Source organism: Dendrobates tinctorius, unplaced genomic scaffold (assembly GCF_039654945.1).
Source record: "Dendrobates tinctorius isolate UK_male_01 unplaced genomic scaffold, ASM3965494v1 ptg000001l, whole genome shotgun sequence".
NCBI lineage: Eukaryota > Metazoa > Chordata > Amphibia > Anura > Dendrobatidae > Dendrobates > Dendrobates tinctorius.
In genome coordinates, this window is record NW_027361669.1 from 14,728,209 (window position 1) to 14,746,595 (window position 18,387).

Sequence of the window (18,387 nt, forward strand, 5' to 3'; positions counted from 1 at the left end):
GCTTCAGATGAAATAATGTAGTTTATTCAACCAGTTTAACGCAACATTTCAGTTGTGCTATAGAGCCTTTCTCTTACTTGTGAAAGGCTCTTTGGCAGAGCTAAAACTTCACTATCATACTGTGCAGAGATTACAGTATATAGTCTATATAAAGACCATTCTGATTTTTTAAATTATCATTAAGGCTCAGTTTTCACTTGTCTAAAGTGTGAATTTGTGGCAAAACCTACATACTAATAGGGGATATACACAACATGTTGATCTTCATTGTTGAGATGTGCACTAAAAACATAGTGAAAATTAGACTACAGTACATGTGAATTGTGCCTAAAGATCAAGGCTTCACACACGGCCATTTTATGCCATACTACTATGAGATATACAGTGGCATAATATGGATCGCATGCATACAGTATATCACAAAAGTGAGTACACCCCTCACATTTTTTGTAAATTTTTTATTATATCTTTTCATGTGACAACACTAAAGATATGACACTTTGATACAATGTAAAGTAGTCAGTGTACAGCTTGTTTAACCATGTAAATTTGTTGTGCCCTCTACATAAATCAACACAAAGCCATTAGGGTCTAAACCACTGGCAACAAAAGTGAGTACACCCCTAAAAGAAAATGGCCAAATTGTGCCCAAAGTATGAGTATTTTGTGTGGCCACCATTATTTTCAAGCACTGCCTTAACTCTCTTGTGCATGGAGTTCAATGGAGCTTCACAGGTTGCCACTGGAATCCTCTTCCACTCCTCCATGATGACACAACGGAGGTGAGAGACCTTGCACTCATCCACTTTCCATTTGAGGTTGCCCCACAAATGCTCAATAGGTTTTAGATCTGGAGACATGCTTGGCCAGTCCAGCACCTCTACCCTCAGTTTCTTTAGCAAGGTAGTGGTAGTCTTGGAGGTGTGTTTGGGGTCATTATCATGTTGGAATACCGCCCTACAACCCATGCTCTGCTTCAGTATGTCACAGTACATATTGGCATTCATAGTTCCCTCAATGAACGGTAGTTCTCCACAGACGGCAGCACTCGTGCAGCCCCAAACTATGACACTCCCACCATGCTTGACTGTAGGTAAGACACACTTGCCTTGGTGCTCCTCACCTGGTTGCTGAAACCAAATAAGATTATCTTGGTTTCATAGAACCACAGGACATGGTTACAGTAATCCATGTCTTTAGTATGCTTGTCTTCATTAAAGTGTTTGTAGGCTTTTTTGAGCATCATCTTTAGTAGAGGCTTCCTTCTGGAACGACAGCTATGCAGACCAATTTGATGCAGTGTGTGGCGTATGATCTGAACATCGACAGGCTGATCACCCACCCCTTTAATCTCTGCAGCAATACTGGCAGCACTCATACATCTATTTTGAAAACACACCTTCTGGATATGACGCTGAATGCTTGCACTCAACTTCTTTGGTCGAGGCCAGTACTGAGTGGAATCTGTGTTGTTACACCGCTGGTTAGTTTGGGCCACCGTGCTGCAGCTCAGTTTCAGAGTGTTGGCAGTCTTCTTATAGCCTAGGCCATCTTTATTTTGAGTAACAATTCTTTTTTTCAGATTCTCAGAGTTCTTTGCCGTGAGGTGCCGTATTGAACTTTCAGTGACCAGTATGAGAGCGATAATACCAAATGAAACATACCTGCGACCTTGTAACACTAATGAATCTCACGTGTTGTCCCATGAAAAGATATAATAAAATATTTACAAAAATGTGAGCAGTGTACTCCCTATTGTGATATACTGTATATATGACATATTATGGGTTCCATGCTCCACTTCTCTGTGCCTCCAATCATATTTCAATGTGTTAGAGTAAGAGTTGATGGAATTTTTCTGAGGTGTCGAAAACGACAAGTTTTCTAGTGGAAACTGCTTCAAGAAATGCTCTTTCTTTGGGGAGTTTTTAAAGACTTTTACAGTTCCTGAAGCAGTTGTCAAACATTTTAAAAATGTTTTAGGAGATATTTTTTCATGAAGTCTTTCTTGCAGCGATCTGATTGGTCTGTACATAGTATACAGCATATGCCATCAGGAGTTGCTTTGCCGAAGTGTCACGCATTTTCTTTTTTCCCAGGCATTTTGTAAAACTGAAGTGAAAAAAAAACACTCAAAACTCTGAACATGTGAAACACAAAGTGGTTTTGACAATAGGATTGAATGAGAAGGTTTTTTAAGCTATTTTTTTGAAAGCAAACCCACTTCAACAAAATCTCAAAACTCTGTGTGCACATACACTTACTGTATGCAGACTTAAAGGGAATCTGTCACCCCATTTTTGGCCTATAAGATGCGGCCACCGCCATCAGGGGCTTATCTAGAGCATTCTGTAATGCTGTAGATAAGCCCCGATGTAACCTGAAAGATAAGAAAAACAAGTTAAAATATATTCACCGGGGGCGGGGGCGGTGGGTGTCGCGGTCTGGTCCGGCGCCTCCCATCTTCTAGAGATGATGTCCTTCTCCTTGCTTCATGCTGCGCTCTTGCGCAGGCATACTGATGTGCCCTGTTGGGGGCAGAGTAAAGTACTGCAGTGCGCAGGCGCCGGGAAAGGTCAGAGAGGTCCGGCGCCTGCGCACTGCAGTACTTTACTCTGCCCTCAACAGGGCAGAGAAAGTACGCCTGCACAGGAGCACAGCATGAAGCAAGGAGGAGGACGTCATCTCTAGAAGATGGGATGCGCCGGACCGCGACACCCATCGGACCGGATCCCCGGGTGAGTATAATCTAACTCGTTTTTCTTATCTTTTAGGTTACATGGGGGGCTTATCTATAGTATTACAGAATGCTGTAGATAAGCCCCTGATGGCGGTGGCCGCATCTTATAAGCCAAAAATTGGGTGACAGACTCCCTTTAAGCTGTCCATACACATTAGACGTTGGCTGAACTACCATTCGGCTGACCGCTATCTCTCTCCCATCTCCTACATACACAGTATTGCTTTATGAGACAACCGATGCCAGACTCTTCTTATCTCCCCACCAAAGAAAAGGATTGACCATTGAAGTTCCAATGGCCGAACCTTATTTGCACCAACACAATCTGGGAACACATTAGTTCTGATTTGGACAACTTCTATCTATTGTGTATGTGTGCTTCCGTAATACAGCTACACAACTGTGTCAGGTTTTGCTTCAGTAAAAACGGACCAGTTAAAAACAGGTCACAGATGTACTCCCAGGATCTGATCTACTAAAACAGACCAGAATAGGAGAGGTAATGAGATTTTTCTTGGATAGGGTACCTGGATCAGTAAAAAAAAACCTTGATGTGTGTATAGACCCAGTGTGTTATGTGCTTCAGTGAGCTGGCAGTTTTTAAAAGAGCACATGGATGAGAAAAACTGAGTAAGACTTTACCCATGAGCGCATCCACCTACAGAATTCCACGCTAGTTAATATAGAGGCATACCGAGATTTGTTGTTTCTGATCCATACAGAATATAAACAATTTCTGGCAGAGACTTGCTGCTCTTCCTACCTCCTGCATGTTAATACAGAGATCACCTCCTCCATGTCTTTTATGAAACCTAAAAGGAAGCAGGGAACTCTCAGTATTATGACTATTATGTGCATGTAGGGGGCGGACAAAGCAGTTTGTCTGTGAGGTGCAGCTTCCGCCATCACTATCGTGGAAAAGCAACTTGAAATCAATTTATGGTTTTCTCTAGAGAAACACAAACGTAGAAGTATGACTTCCTTTTATTTATTTTCTAGTATTCTAAACTGTTTTCTGGAAAAGAAAACATGGTTTAACTACACCTTTAATTTTTCATTTTTTTGTGTACTAATGGCATACAAAACAGTTAGAGTAGCTTACTTCCACAGCTAGTTGTCTTAAAGCAAGGCTGAAAACCGTAAGTGAGACAATTTAGCATTCACCTTTCTTGCATAAAATTATTTTCTTACTCAGATCTTGTGACATTTCTCTTCCGCGTGGTGCCATTGCTGACCACGTGAAATAAGAAAGGGGTTTTCTTTGTTAGGCAATGCACTTTTATAGTCAACAGACTCCTGGACACTTGTTTAATGAATAATTAGTCTTAAGCTGGAGTCACACATAGCGACTTACCAGCGATCCCGACAACGATATCAACGTGTCAGGATCGCTGGTAAGTCGCTATGTGATCGCTGGTGAGCTGTCACACAGACAGCTTCACCAGCGTTTAGCACAGCGATGCCGAGCGCGCGGCATCGCTGTGTTCGATAGTGCTGATGCCATCCCTGTAAAAAATAGAATTAAAATAAAAAATATTGTTATTCTCACCTTCCGAAGTCCCGCGCAGCCATCCCACCTCTCTCCACACTCCCGGTCCCAGTGATCCTTTGCGAGAATTACCGCGAGAATGTCACGGTCTCACGGGAGCGCAACGTCTCGCGATCATTCGTGCAAAGGATCACTGGGACCGGGAGCGTGGAGAGAGGCGGGATGGCTGCGCGGGACGTCGGAAGGTAACAATAAAAATAACAATATTTTTTATTTTTTTCATTATTTTTTACAAGTGATCACTGGTCTCCCGCCTGTCACACGCAGCGATGCGTGCTGGCCAGCAGGAGACCAGCGACGAAAAAAATGTCCAGAGGTTTCTTGCAGCGATCAGCGATACCGGCAGGGGGGCCGGTCGCTGATCGCTGTGACACACAGCGATCTCGCTGGCGAAATCGCTGTTGTGTCACAAAAGTTGTGACTCAGCAGCGATCTCGCTAGCGAGATTGCTATGTGTGACTCCAGCTTAAAGGGGGTTTTACACATAGCGATATCGCTAGCGATATCACTATAACGTCACCGATTTTGTGACGTTATAGCGATATCGCTATGTGTGATACTTACCTCCGACCGGCTCCCCCGCTGTCCATCGCTGATCGCGCGAGAATGTCCGGCTCCATTTCTCGTCGTCCGCTTCCTGCTGGGCTTCCTGCTGGCGTCAACGAGCGACGCGTGGAGGCGGGCGGGAGGACGTCAGGATCGCTGTGTGTGAAAGGTGAGTATCGTGCGCTGCGTTGCAGCTGCATCGCTGTGAGATCTTCAGGTGTGAAAGCTCACTAGTGATCATTTAGAGATGCACCAGCGATCCTGATCGGGTTGGATCGCTGGTCGGATCGCTGGTGCATCGCTAAATGTAAAGGGGCCTTAAGACTTTCATTTGGGTGTGCTCATTTTTGCATCATGGCCTTGAATTAATTTGTTAGGAAAACTATTTTTTGTTGGGGTGTTCAAAATAAATCTTGTTTGCAATCAAGGCCCACATTTGTGTGAGTATTTTGTAGTATGTTATCGTATGGAAAATGTTAATTCTGAAAGGAAATGTTTTCCGAAAAATCTGTTGGGATGTACTCATTTAAGCTGAACATTGTGTTTTCTTGCATATTTCAGTTTAATTGCAATATGAGACAAAATATATTAAAAGGAAAGAAGGCGATATTTTCTTTGTTTTAGCAGGGAACATAAAGTTAATCTATGATCTATTAACCCTTTATTACATACTTTGTAATTATCAGTTTTAAAATAGTTTGACCCGGGAATCAGTAAGAAAGTCTATGTAATTATATAACTGTTGCTATTCACTTACAATTTAATTTCTTTTCCCCAGATGGCAGTAAATAAAAATTGCAGTTGCTTACAATTTACACTCTGCATAAACTGTAAAACTGGTATATTGCCTGGAGTTTACAGAGCAATTTTGGGTTAACATTATACTTGCCAGGCACATTAGTCTGTAGAACATCACAGATTATGTTGATGAAAATATATGACTCTTGATATTTTGTATATCATCATAATGTAACACACTTTTCATGGATATTAACTTACAACTTCTATTTGTTTTGAATTTACAGAGCCAGATTTATCTCAGCCACCATGTTATGAAGAGGCATTACTTATGGCAGAACCACCACCACCCTATAGCGAGGTCCTGACTGATACTCGAGGTATCTACAGAAAGATTCTCAGTCCTTTTCTTACTGTTCAGGATGAGCTTGTGAAACCAGAACAACCCCTGAGCCATAAGCAACATCTGGCAGGACCACCCCATACGCAACCACTTCCAGGTGCCCTAAGTTCACCAATTTCATCGACTCCTCCTCAAGAAGCACAGGGGGTGAGACGACCATCCTGGTCAGGATCGGAAATTGGAAGTGGAGGTCTACACAGACTGCCTAGGGGTTGCCAGCTGATCATCCCAATTCCTCTTGTGGGCAGGACTACGGCTGTTTGAAACAACATGCACAGTTGGATCATATATGTTATGGTGGTCCAAAGAGCATATGTAGGAATTGGGTGGGCTGTGAACATCACAAAATTACAATGTAGAAACTTAGATAATCAGAATTTCAATTACTTTTTGAACTATTTAATCATATAAAACGTTCTAAAAACAAGTCAGATGCATTTTAATTGTTCCATGGACACTGTGGATTTTGAGGACCCTAAAAGCGCATCTAGAATAATTGTACAGCTCTCTGAGAACACACGTTCAACTTGAACCTGATTTTCAGGATGTCTATGTTGTACTCTAAAGAAGACTCATACAAACTGAAAGCCATCTTTATTTATTTATTTATATTTTTTAGTTGCACTCTCTTTTTGTGGGATTAAAGTTTGGCATTCGTTGTGTACATTTGAGCTAAATCATGGGGTCCATTTCTGTATGTTGTACATACTGTGTCTAAAAGAAGATTCTGTTCTTCATAGCAAAATGTTCAATACATTTAATCTGAAAGGGCTTCACATTGAACAATTTCAAATCGTGATGTATAAATGATAAAATTCCGTGCCATGCGCCAACACTGTGCTAAAGTGACCTGTCCAGTGATACAGAAGTGAAAATACTATTTTATATTATTCAGATTTTAAATCTAGATTTAATTGATCATATTTGGATACCTCTGGAATACTTAATTTATTTCCATTTATACGGAAGAACTCAAAGAGCAAAAATGAAAGATAGGAAGGAAGATAAACATGGTAGTGTAAACTGTTAGTAGGTACTGTCATGATAGAGAACAAATAAGGTTATCTCTGCCCACTGTGACCTTAATATCCATTTATATTGCCAGTATTAGTGCAAAAGAGGTTGAGGTTTCTATATTGCGGACACAATTAAAGCCGCCTTCACACGTCTGTACAAAACCGGTACCGGATAAAACAGTGCCGATGTCATTAGTGTCTTGGATCAGTGTGTCATCAATGTGTCATCAGTGTGGCATCTGTGTTTTTCCTGTATGGAGAAAAAAAGAATGAGATTACAAAGCTTCTCCTATATTTTGCAATGTTAAACATGTTCCGCATACAGACAGCACTCGTACATCACAAAGATGCCATCCGTTTGCTGTACGTGTTTTTCACGGACCCATAGACTTTTATTGGCCCGTGTCATTCATGCTGCCAGAAAAATGTATATGTCTCCGTGTCCATGTAAACACATGTGAAGGTCACCAGTTTTTAATGGGTACAAGTGTCATCCGTGAAAAAAATGGATGCCACATGTACTGCAAACACGTACATGTAAAGGGGGCCTTAGCATGTGTGGTGACTGCAAAACTTAGACTTCCTGTAGATCTACTGCACCAAACTTGGATCACCATTGCACCCTACAGCCATCTAAATTTGGTTCTGCACATCCTCAGCATGTACTTGTATTATAGTCTTAAGGCCTGGGTGACATTTGCGAGTGTGATGCGAGAAACTCACGTGAGTTTCTCGCATAAATACCCGGCACTGCCGCCGGTACTCAGGACCGGAGTGTGCGGCTGCATAGAAATACATGCAGCCACACACTCCGGTCTCGAGTGCCGGGTATTGATGCGAGAGACTTGTGACAGTTTCTCGCATCACACTCGCAAGTCTGACCCCGCCCTAATAGAGATGCTGAAGCGGCACTCATATCTTTCTGAAGCCAGCCTACAATGCTAAAATCTGCCTCACACAAAGTATATCAATAGAAATAAACACCATTCATTTATCTCACTTTCATTGCACTTAAATATGACCTGAATTAGGCTATATGCACATGACGTCTTTTTCACCGCCTGAAAAACCTAAAAAAAATATGCATTTCTAAGTAAAAAGGACTTGCTATTCAAATGTTTAGGCTTTTGAACGTCTTTTAATCACTTCAGATTTCTAATAATGCCAAGACGTGAGTTTACCACTCATCTGGCATTTTACACTTGGTTGAGGTTCTGTACTTAAGGGCTCATACTCACTTTCGAGAGACTTGCACGATTCTTGTTCGAGTCTCTCTCATGAAAACCTGGCACTGCCGCCGGCACTGGGACCGGAGCGTGCGGCTGCATAGAAATACATGTAGCCACATGCTCCAGTCCGAGTGCCGACGGCAGTGCCAGGTTTTCATGCGAGAGACTTACATGAGAATCGTGCAAGTCTCTCGCAAGTGAGTATGAGCCCTTACAATATAAGTCAATGAGAAAGCTCCAAAAACACCCAGACAGCTTTTGTAGCATTTTGCTATTGTTTTTGCTTAAAAAACAAATAGTTTCTTCATTATGCAATGGAGAGAAAAAAAATGGCCGGAAACTATAGTAAAAAAGATGTCTCAAAAACTATGGGAATTAATTTCAAAACAGGAAAAACGCTGGTCGCCAAAACCATAGGAAAAATGCTAAAGAAATGTCCAAAAACACAACACAAGAGCAGCCTCAGAAGAAAAAAACGTTGGTTTCTTGAAGCATCTTCTGTTTGAAAAATTCAACAGGTACGTAACAAGAGAGCTGGAGCAACTTACTGCAACTGGGACTACACTGGGAGCATGCGTTATTTAAATTACATAAGAGATAAAGTTGATTTTGTCAGAATTCCTAAAGAGATCTGCATTCACACAGAATTTTTTTTTAAATGTCTTGGAATCGCCTCCCAATACTGTGGATGTTTTTTCAAAAGATGTCAAAACTTGTTTCAAATGTACCTCAGTCCCACCCTGGAGTGATTTTCTGTAGGCCCAATATTATGACGCCATTTTTGCAATGTTTTAGACTTTTACTATAAAACCTTGCAAAATGTGCGCTGTTTTGAAGAATTTGACACAAAAAATAACAACAAATACTAAAAGAGAAAACTAACTTAAAAAAATTGAAATGATGAATTGAGGACCAAAATTAGAAATTATGGGTCCAACTCATTATTGCATTTGTGCTTTTTTCACATTTTAGGGGAACATGTCGCACAGAAAAGGTAAAAGACAAAAATAATCAGCACTTTTTATTTTAAGCAAAATTCATGCACCACTTGCGCTGTTTTGAAGAATTTGGCACAAAGAATGTCAAGGAATACCACTAGACTGTAGCACAGTGGGGTGGTGCAGTGTAACAGACAGGCAGTGACCCAGAAAAGTTCAAAGCAAAACATATTTAATGTCTAAGCTCATAGAAATAAATAGCACAAGATATCCTCCAGATCGCAGCCAGGAATCAAGACAGTCCACATCCAAGACCGTTTGCCGTAGGCGACTGCACCACTGTCCTACGCTGAGGGGTGCCAGGCCTTTTGGCTCCACTTGGCTCCGTGTTACCTCACACAGGCTGAGCTCTGCAGAGCCTCCTGCTCTGCACGCTTGCAAACCAAAAATTGACACACCATACCCTCTGCTGCAGGGTTTTTACAAAGAACCTGTGGCCGTAGGCCACTTGGAAGACTTGACCAGGAAGGAATCGGACCGCACCACTACCATCCTGTAGTACGCTTCAAAAATAAAAGCCCATGGCAGGTTTTCTTAAATCTGCCTTGGATAAATAGCTTGGCCAAGACCAACACTTACTTTTATTTTGCATTGCAATCACAGTTATGCCAGTGACTGCAATGCACTCCAGCGGCCTCAATATATATATAACACCGGTCACTGCCTCACAAACAAAAAAAAAAAAAGAAAAGTGGCTTAAAAAAAACACTGCAGCTGATTATTCAGCCCTTTGCTTTTGGTGAGGGACTAAAGTTTGATTAAAGCCTGGGCTTTTTCATGTAGAACATGCATAAAATGCAGGAATGAATTAGGTTACTCCAAGTTCATTCACATAATTTCTAACAACCCCCATCTCTTGCTAAATTCTTCTGAATTTTTGATGCAGGTTTCACTCAAAAAGATAACAATGAGAAACAAAATCTATGTTGCTAAATTACAATGGTTGCTGAGGAAGAACATGGCTGTAAACAATTCAACACTTAACTCCTAAGAATTTTGGTGTGACTTGAACCTACAAAAGATACCATCTTGCAAAGTACAGTCTAGGAGAGGTGGTTAACCTATGTCGGTGAAGGCTACACTTTAGATAATCTCTCGAAGGAAAATAAGTACTTCTCCCAAGTTGTCTCCTTGATGTCTCTGACTGCACTATACTGATGAGGGGCAAAAATTACCCAACAGGATGTCTCTAGATGCATTTGCCTTGGTCATGGTATAAGGCTTGTTAAAGGATCGAACAATAACTTTTGGGTTAACTAGTCCTCCTTTGTTCTACAAAATAGCTAGCTTGCATACTTTTTAAAATACTGTTCTTAGAAAATTGGTTTTGTAGGTCTTCAAGCTACTGATGATACTGTTGTGTGACATTTTAGGTGGCATAGCATGGAGAGGATGAGTTAACAGGTTTTGACTGTAGATATATTTTACGTTAAGGTCTATTTACCATACGATGCCATGAATGGTGAGTTCAAAGAGCATGGTATGAAGAGCCAGAGGGTGAGCTCCAAACTGAATGAACGGCCTTTGTACAGGCACGACAATAGAAATTAAAGATGCCAAGAGATGATTTCAACCAGCCGAATCTGGTAAATTAAGTTATGGTTTTGTATAATCTTTGTGTTATTGCAGTAACACCATTATACAGTATGTGACGATGACATCTCTTTTGTGTAGAATCTACGGCTATATTTATTGTTGGGCACTTGAGGTTCTTTACTTATGACAGGACCATGCAGGGGCAATTGCCAGGCACAGTCGCGCCACTAAAGGCTCATGGGCACCCTTACCATGTCTGACAAAATCAGTACTGATGGCAAACTCACCGTGCAAGCTAGGGTTTGCTTGTTTTTAACATCTTGTAGTTACAGATCACAATGGGGTAACCTTCCTAAAATTTCTGAAAGGTTTAATATGATAAAATAACAAAAAATACAATACTCACATCTTAAATCCTTTGCCATTCCTGTTTTATTGCTCTTTTGGTCTCCCAGCATATTCGTTGTCAATCGTATTGATTATATGCCACCATGACCTCTGCACAGAGCGGTAATGTCAACAAGTGAGGACGCAACTGCTGCAACCTTACTAGAGACCAGCAGAGACCACTAGCCGATGGTGTGGATGATTGAAAGATTGCTTATTGATGGTTTTGTGTAAGATATTCTGCTTCCAGATTTCTTTATTTTAACAGCTGGACAGCTCCTACTATGCATTTACATGCATATTAATATTATATATGGATTTATTTTCATATGTGGGTTTATAATTATTTATATACAGTATAATATTTATATATGTATATATTTATTTAAAGGTAACCAGCCATTCAGAGAACACAGTTTGAAAAACTAACCAGGGAAACTGGCCCTAAGCAGAAAACTGACTAATCCGATGATGTCTTTGGCCAGCTTCTCCCTGTGCCTCTCCAGTTGATTGACAGGTCTGTCCCATGTGTGTACAAAAGGAGAGACATGTCCATCAACAAGAGAAGGGGAGGAAGAAGCTAGCAGGAGACATCATTGGACTAGTTAGGTCTGTCCTTATTATCGCTGCTGCTTTTCAAACTGTGTTGTCTGAACTGCAGCATTTCAGAAAAAGAGATACCTGCCGGAGTTTGAGCCAAAAGAATCTAATGAGAGTTTCCTATAATAATATATGTATTTTTTACTGTCTGTTTCTTTATTGTCCCTCATATGTGACTACTTAACATGACAGATATACACCACACTGAGTGGTTCTTAACTGCCACATTACCAGCAGCAGATACTGGTAGCTGACAAAGTAAAATAAGTAGCTCATGGGATCACCATCTTCTTGGTATAGCTGGCCAAACGCTGAGTGTTCTTGTGTTCCCACCAAGGGTTAGCCTCTTACTGACATATACTGTACTGATACATCATATGCCAGCTCCCGGACTTTGATACAGGCTCGAGGTGCGAGCCTGCATCTTCCCAGAACATGGTGGCTGATTTAATCAGCCATCATGTGTCTTTATCAGCCGCAGGAGGAATGCAGTTCCACCCGCAGCTGTTAACCTGTCTACTCTTGCTTTCAATCTCTTACAGCAGCATTTAACAATTTACGTGCCCATTGATGCGCCCATTATGTGTCGTGAATGCGGGCGCTGATGGGTTGCTGGGACAGTCGGGGGTCAGCGGAAGATCCCCATGCCTGTCGTTACGTTACTCCTGAGAAAGTCAGTGTTTAGCTGACATTCGTGGGAAATCGTGATTTTCTCTATACATAGCAGTGCTGATGCAGCGCTACGTATAGCTCAAGTGATCAGACAATCGCAGCTTCAGTTCCCCTAAGAGGACTATTAAATACAGTAAAAAGTTAAAAAAAATAAAAAAATCACAAAAGTTCAAATGCCCAGTTAAAAATAAAACAAATTAAATACACACATTAGATATCACTGCGTTTGCAAAAGTCCGATCTATTAAAATATAAAATAAATCAATCCGATCGGTAAATGGTGTAATGACAAAAAAAATTAAAATGTCAGAATTATTTTTTTTGACCGCCGCAACATTGGAGTAAAATGCAATAAGAGGGCAATCATAACATCGTATTATCTACACTAAAATGGTATCAGTAAAACATCTGCTCAGGGCTCTAAAAATAGGTCCTCACACAACCCCATGTCCTGACACTTGAAAGTGTTACGTGTCGTGGAAAATGGCGACACATGAAAAGGGTTTTTTTACGAATTTCCAAATTTTTTTCACCACTTAACCAAAAAATAAAAAAATATACATTTTTGCTGTCTGCATACCCATACTGACCTGGAAAATCATATTGCCCAGTCCATTTTATTATATAGTGAACATAATAAATAAAAAAGCCAAAAAACAGTTGTGAAACTGCTCTTTTTTTGCAATTTCAACGCACTTGGAATTTTTTCCCACTTTCCAGTGCATCACTCAAAACTACAACTTGTCCCACAAAAAACAAGCCATTATACATGTATATTACAAAAGTTATGGCTCTTGGAAGAAGGGCTGAAAAACACTGAAAATAGCCACAATGTGAAGGGGTTACACTCCCCTGGCAAGGGCTTATTTCTGCACTGAACAGAATAATCAGTCCTCAAAATTCAACAGGCTGCATCCTCCAACTCTTTTGACATTATCTGTCGTTGGAGAGACACAAGCCCCCATACACATTAGATGGTCGACGATCCTGTAAAAATCAGTATAGTCAGAGGAATTTTTTCCAAAGTGTATGAGTGGTGGAACGTTATCTTCATGTAACGTGGCACAGGGTGGTAGCCATGAGTGAGGTACTTTTCTTTCACGCCCCGGAATGTTACATGAAGGTGGGGGTCTGGGCTGAGTCTGTGGACTTTGTATGGGGGGACGCTACGACCTTGCTGGCCACATGATGTCGGTGACTTTTGCTGGCCAGGACCAGATGTTGAGACGTTTAAAGAGAAAGACCACCAGTCCAAAATAAACAGTCTTAACATTAAATTGGTAGGGATTATGTACAATAGTTAGCGGGTGCATAACTTCACTAATGTTTCCTTTACAACACGAAGCATCTTTACACACAGTCTCTCTAAGTCTTCCACACTTACTTGCATCTGTCCCCAAGTTCCTCTGTCTTCACCACCATCCAGCAAAGTACTACAGTTCAGTAAGTGAGAGTTCTGTCCTCAACCCGCGGTTCCGCGTCCAGTTTACCCCTAGCCTAGTTTGCCACTATGGTCGTTAATTAGCTTCTCTGTTTACTGATGCCTTCGAACTACCTCCTGGGAGACTCTCCTGGCCTAGTACCTCTTTGAGTTGCAAATTTGGGGCTGTACTGCTAGACATCCTGTCTCCAGTGCATCACTCTGTCTTTCTGTTGCTTTTTCATTGTCTGTACTCTGGATCTCGCTATCCACTGCCTCAGTCTCCATTTACATCAGGGACACCCATCTCACGTTGCTCTGCTTGTCAGACCATAGGTCTGCTTCTGTTTCATGCTGGGGCCTATCTTGTCTGCTTCTGTTGCGTGCAGGGCCTTATCTGATGTCCTGACAGGAAATTGCCTCTGTCCCTTCACTTTGTCCTGCCTTCTGGGCTAGTCCCAATATTAACCCTAACTCTCCATATTGTCAGGCAGAATACAACATTGTCACTAATAACTAGAGATGAGAGTGCAATAAAATGCTTGAATCCTCGTTACTCAAACCAAGAAATTCCTAATGCTCATTTTGAGTAACAAGTATAATGGGAGTCAATGGGAAATCTGAGCATTTTCCCAGCAGACCCTACAAAGAGGTCTGGGAAGCAGTGAAAATGTTAAAATGGATGGATGGAAAAAGTGATGAATGGAACAAGGAGAACAGGATGGGGAATACCCCTGGAAGCATCTCTGACTCCTAGATCGCTGCTGAGAACAATGGTGTCACACTTTTAATCTACGTTAAAGATTGACAACAAAACATTCAAAATCGACAACAAATTGGCGTTTGCACGAAAAAAATGTTAAGAAACATTCTCTCCTGCATGATGACTTTTCTATAAGGCAAAATTTAAAAAAGGATTTAAAAGAAAATTAAGTAAACCAAAATTTAAAGTTTTAGTAAAAAATTGGAAATGTCAGTGTAATTTACAAAGGAAGCAAGAGCTGCCAAAAATATGATGTTAGAGAGAATCAAATACACCCTGTATTAGACATAAGGTAGGGCCTCAAACACATTCTGTTCAAATTGTCATGTAGTGGTACTCCTAGACTTATAAAGGCTATGCACTAAGTACAAAGCCTTCCAAAAATTACAAGCAGGGTCATCCATACACTTTTGAAGGCACTAACTGTAGTACTACATTCTAATATTATGAGTAAAGTATAGTTGTGGTACATGTACACTCATAAAAGTTCTGCACAGTGAAAAGCCTGCCAAAAATTACTATCAGCGTCATCCATTGAAAAAGGATGAATTTTCCACCAAAAATACTAAATATTAAAGGGGGGACTCATCTACCTCTATCGAGGTCCGACATTAACTATTATCGTCGAACTCGACTACTAGCAATTAATATCCACTTAGTAATGCCTTAACGTTATTTGTTCCTTATACTATATGCTAACTGAGACAAAAACAGTTAGCATATATTACATATAGCATATATTATACACACAAGACTACAGTCTATGACATACATATATATTTATACCCAAGCAGGTGACTATAAATATGTATACAGTGGGTACGGAAAGTATTCAGACCCCTTTAAATTTTTCATGCTTTGTTTCATTGCAGCCACTGGTAAATTCAAAAAAGGTCTTTTTTTTCTCAATAATGTACACTCTTGACTGAAAAAAAAAACCAGAAATGTAAAAATGTTTGCAAATGTATTAAAAAAGAAAAACTGAAATATCACATGGTCCTAAGTATGCAGACCCTTTGCTCTGTATTGAGTAGAACCACTATTTTGAGCTAGTACAGCCATGAGTCTTCTTGGAAATGATGCAACAAGTTTTTCACACCTGGATTTTGGGATCCTCTGCCATTCTTCCTTGCAGATCCTCTCCAGTTCCGTCATGTTGGATAGTGAATGTTGATTGACTGCCATTTTCAGGTCTCTCCAGACATGCTTAATTGGGTTTAAGTCAGGGCTCTGGCTGGGCCAGTCAAGAATGGTCACAGAGTTGTTCTGAAGCCACTCCTTTGTATTTTAGCTGTGTGCTTAGGGTCATTGTCTTGTTGGAAGGTGAACCTTTGGCCAAGTCTGAGGTCCAGAGCACTCTGGAAGAGATTTTCATCCAGGATATCTCTGTACTAGGCCGTATTCGTGTTTCCTTCAATTGCAACCAGTTGTCCTGTCCCTGCAGTTGAAAAGCACCCCATAGCTTTATGCAGCCACCACCATGTTTCATTGTTGAGGATTATATTGGGCAGATGATGAGCTGTGCCTGGTTTCTCCACACATACCGCTTAGAATTATCACCAAAAAGCTCTATCTTCGTCTCATCAGACCAGAGAATCTTATTTCTCATAGTCTAGGAGTCCTTCATGTGTTTTTTAGCAAACACTATGTGTGCTTTTGGAACGCCCCGCAGGGCCGGGGGTACTCGGTACAGGGCCTTTCAGGCTCTTTTAGTGGGGGAAGTATGTCACGGTGGTGATGGTGACCCGGTCCGTGGCCCTGGGTGTCCAATAAAGAAGATGGAAGTTTAAATGAGGGGAAAGATGGTAGGATATTTGTAGGGGAAAAGGGGAAATCGTGACGCCACCCGTGGTACTCAGCTAGGATAGCCGACGTTGCGATGCAGATACACTGGGATGGTGTTAAAGCGGCCAAGATGGTGAAGCTCTCCACGGGCAGAGCTGTGTCCCAGGGCAGTTGAGATGGTACTTGTGAGCCGGTGATGGTGAATGCGGTGTATAGCAGGCGAGTTGTAAATTACACCAAGGACACAGTTGGGTGCAGTTTCTGGGTTTTTACTCACAAGACTTGTGCAGAAGATGACCCGCTTGGTACTGTGTCCTCCGAGGGAGGGGCCCAGACAACTTCCAGGTAGATCAGGAACACCGTTTCAGGACACCACTTTATGTTCCTCTTTCTTGGCCGTCTCTCTCTCCCTCTAGGCCCTCACCAGCAGTGTCCCTCATCCAGCAGCCTTGGACCTTGCCGAGCAACGTGGGTCAGGCCCCAGGGTCCTTTATCTCAATGGCTGCCTTCTGGAGGATTGCTAGTGGATTTGGCTGTCGCACTACAGTCACTACAGCCTCCAACTTACTAGTTGAGCCTTGTTTGGTATTCTCCACTAAATTCAGGGGTTGGTTCCCTCACTGCGGCCTCAAAATGGAGGGGCAATATAACAGGTATCCAGTGGGTGTGATCCCAGAAGGAAAGGAGCAGGATGAACCCTTCTTGAGGAATGAACCATTCTTGAGGAATGAACGGCCTGAGAGAGGCTCCTTGAGGTGACTTGAGACAGGGTTTATGTCGGGGGCTCTGACGCTACTAAAAGCAAGGCCACTTACAGCCCAGGCACCTGGGAATTGGGCTCCAAGAAGCAGATGGAGGCAGTTCCTCCAGCCTTCGGAGAAGGAGAAGAAGAAGACACCTGAAGAGGGTTACTGTATTACCCTCCTTATAATTTTGTACTGGCTTTGCACTTTTCACAGGAGAACACATAGGTTGGAGGTTAAATAAATGAAGGAAGATGCCCAAATGACCCTTATTATATGGCTTGTGGTAGCCAGAGACATAGAGGTAAAGGTATACCTAAGATCTTAGATAGAGCCCAATGCAGTCTAACCCATGTTTAGAGGCCATAATGCAGGAGGTACAAAAGTCTCAGCTTAAAGAACATGACCAGAATAAAAGCAGGCAGAAGGTCCGGGGGTAATTAGGCCCAACGCATATCACCACCAGTGGCTTCTTCAGGGTCAGAAGTGGCATCTTCCTCCTGTAGGTTGTAATCCTTTAATTCTTTTAAATGTAGCATGTTATTTATTACTGTTGGGCTGTGGGAATCCATTTAGTTATACTTCTTCAGTGTTCCATACAGCATTTTGTGCAGAGTATTCTTTTATCAGCGCTTATCTATATGTATTGATACTGCCTCTAAGGGTTTGGTTTTTTTTTCGATTTTATTACATATGTGATCCATTTTAGGTAAGCTTTCTGATATAGACAGGCTATATGAATGGTTATATAATCTGGCAGGTCTATATTCAGCATCTAACAGCTGATACCTACCTCCACATTTTTCATGACATTTGTCCCCTTGCTTGTCTTTATTCCTAAATTTCAACTTAAGGGAAGGACATTCATTATTGTATATTTTGTTTGTTGTGTATTGATTCACAGATCATGATTTATGTCCTTTCCTCATTTGGGCCTTTAGGGGATTCGATGTATTTGCTGTGTCTTTTTGTCAATCTGTTCGTTGAGCATTATTGCTCTGGTTATAAATTTCATCTTGGTATTGGATTTGACATAGACACATCATCTATTGTTATACTGAAATTGTTCATCAAGCACCATGAGTGTCTCATATAATATAGCAGGTTTTTTTGGTGTCCAGGGGGCTACCCTATTAGGGGGTACGTGTTAGTGTTTTTAAATGTTTTTATATTTTCGTGTGTTTTTGGACTCTGAATAAAAATTGTTATTTTTCTTGTGGTGGTCCCTGGTGCATAGTATGTCCTTTCATTCCTTTTGTGCT

The 18,387-nt window shown here is 41.4% G+C and overlaps 1 protein-coding gene across 3 annotated transcripts in view; it reads left to right on the top strand.

Annotated features, from left to right (window-relative positions):
- Positions 1-6,640, top strand: part of PRR7 (proline rich 7, synaptic) — a 154,090-nt gene extending 147,450 nt beyond the window's left edge. For all 3 annotated transcript variants that reach the window (XM_073567361.1, XM_073567308.1, XM_073567429.1), the window contains one exon: positions 5,861-6,640. In XM_073567361.1, coding sequence (XP_073423462.1) covers positions 5,861-6,240 — 380 coding nt within the window. In that variant the 3' untranslated portion in view covers positions 6,241-6,640. The remainder of the gene's footprint in view (positions 1-5,860) is intronic.
- The last annotated feature ends 11,747 nt before the right edge of the window (positions 6,641-18,387 follow it).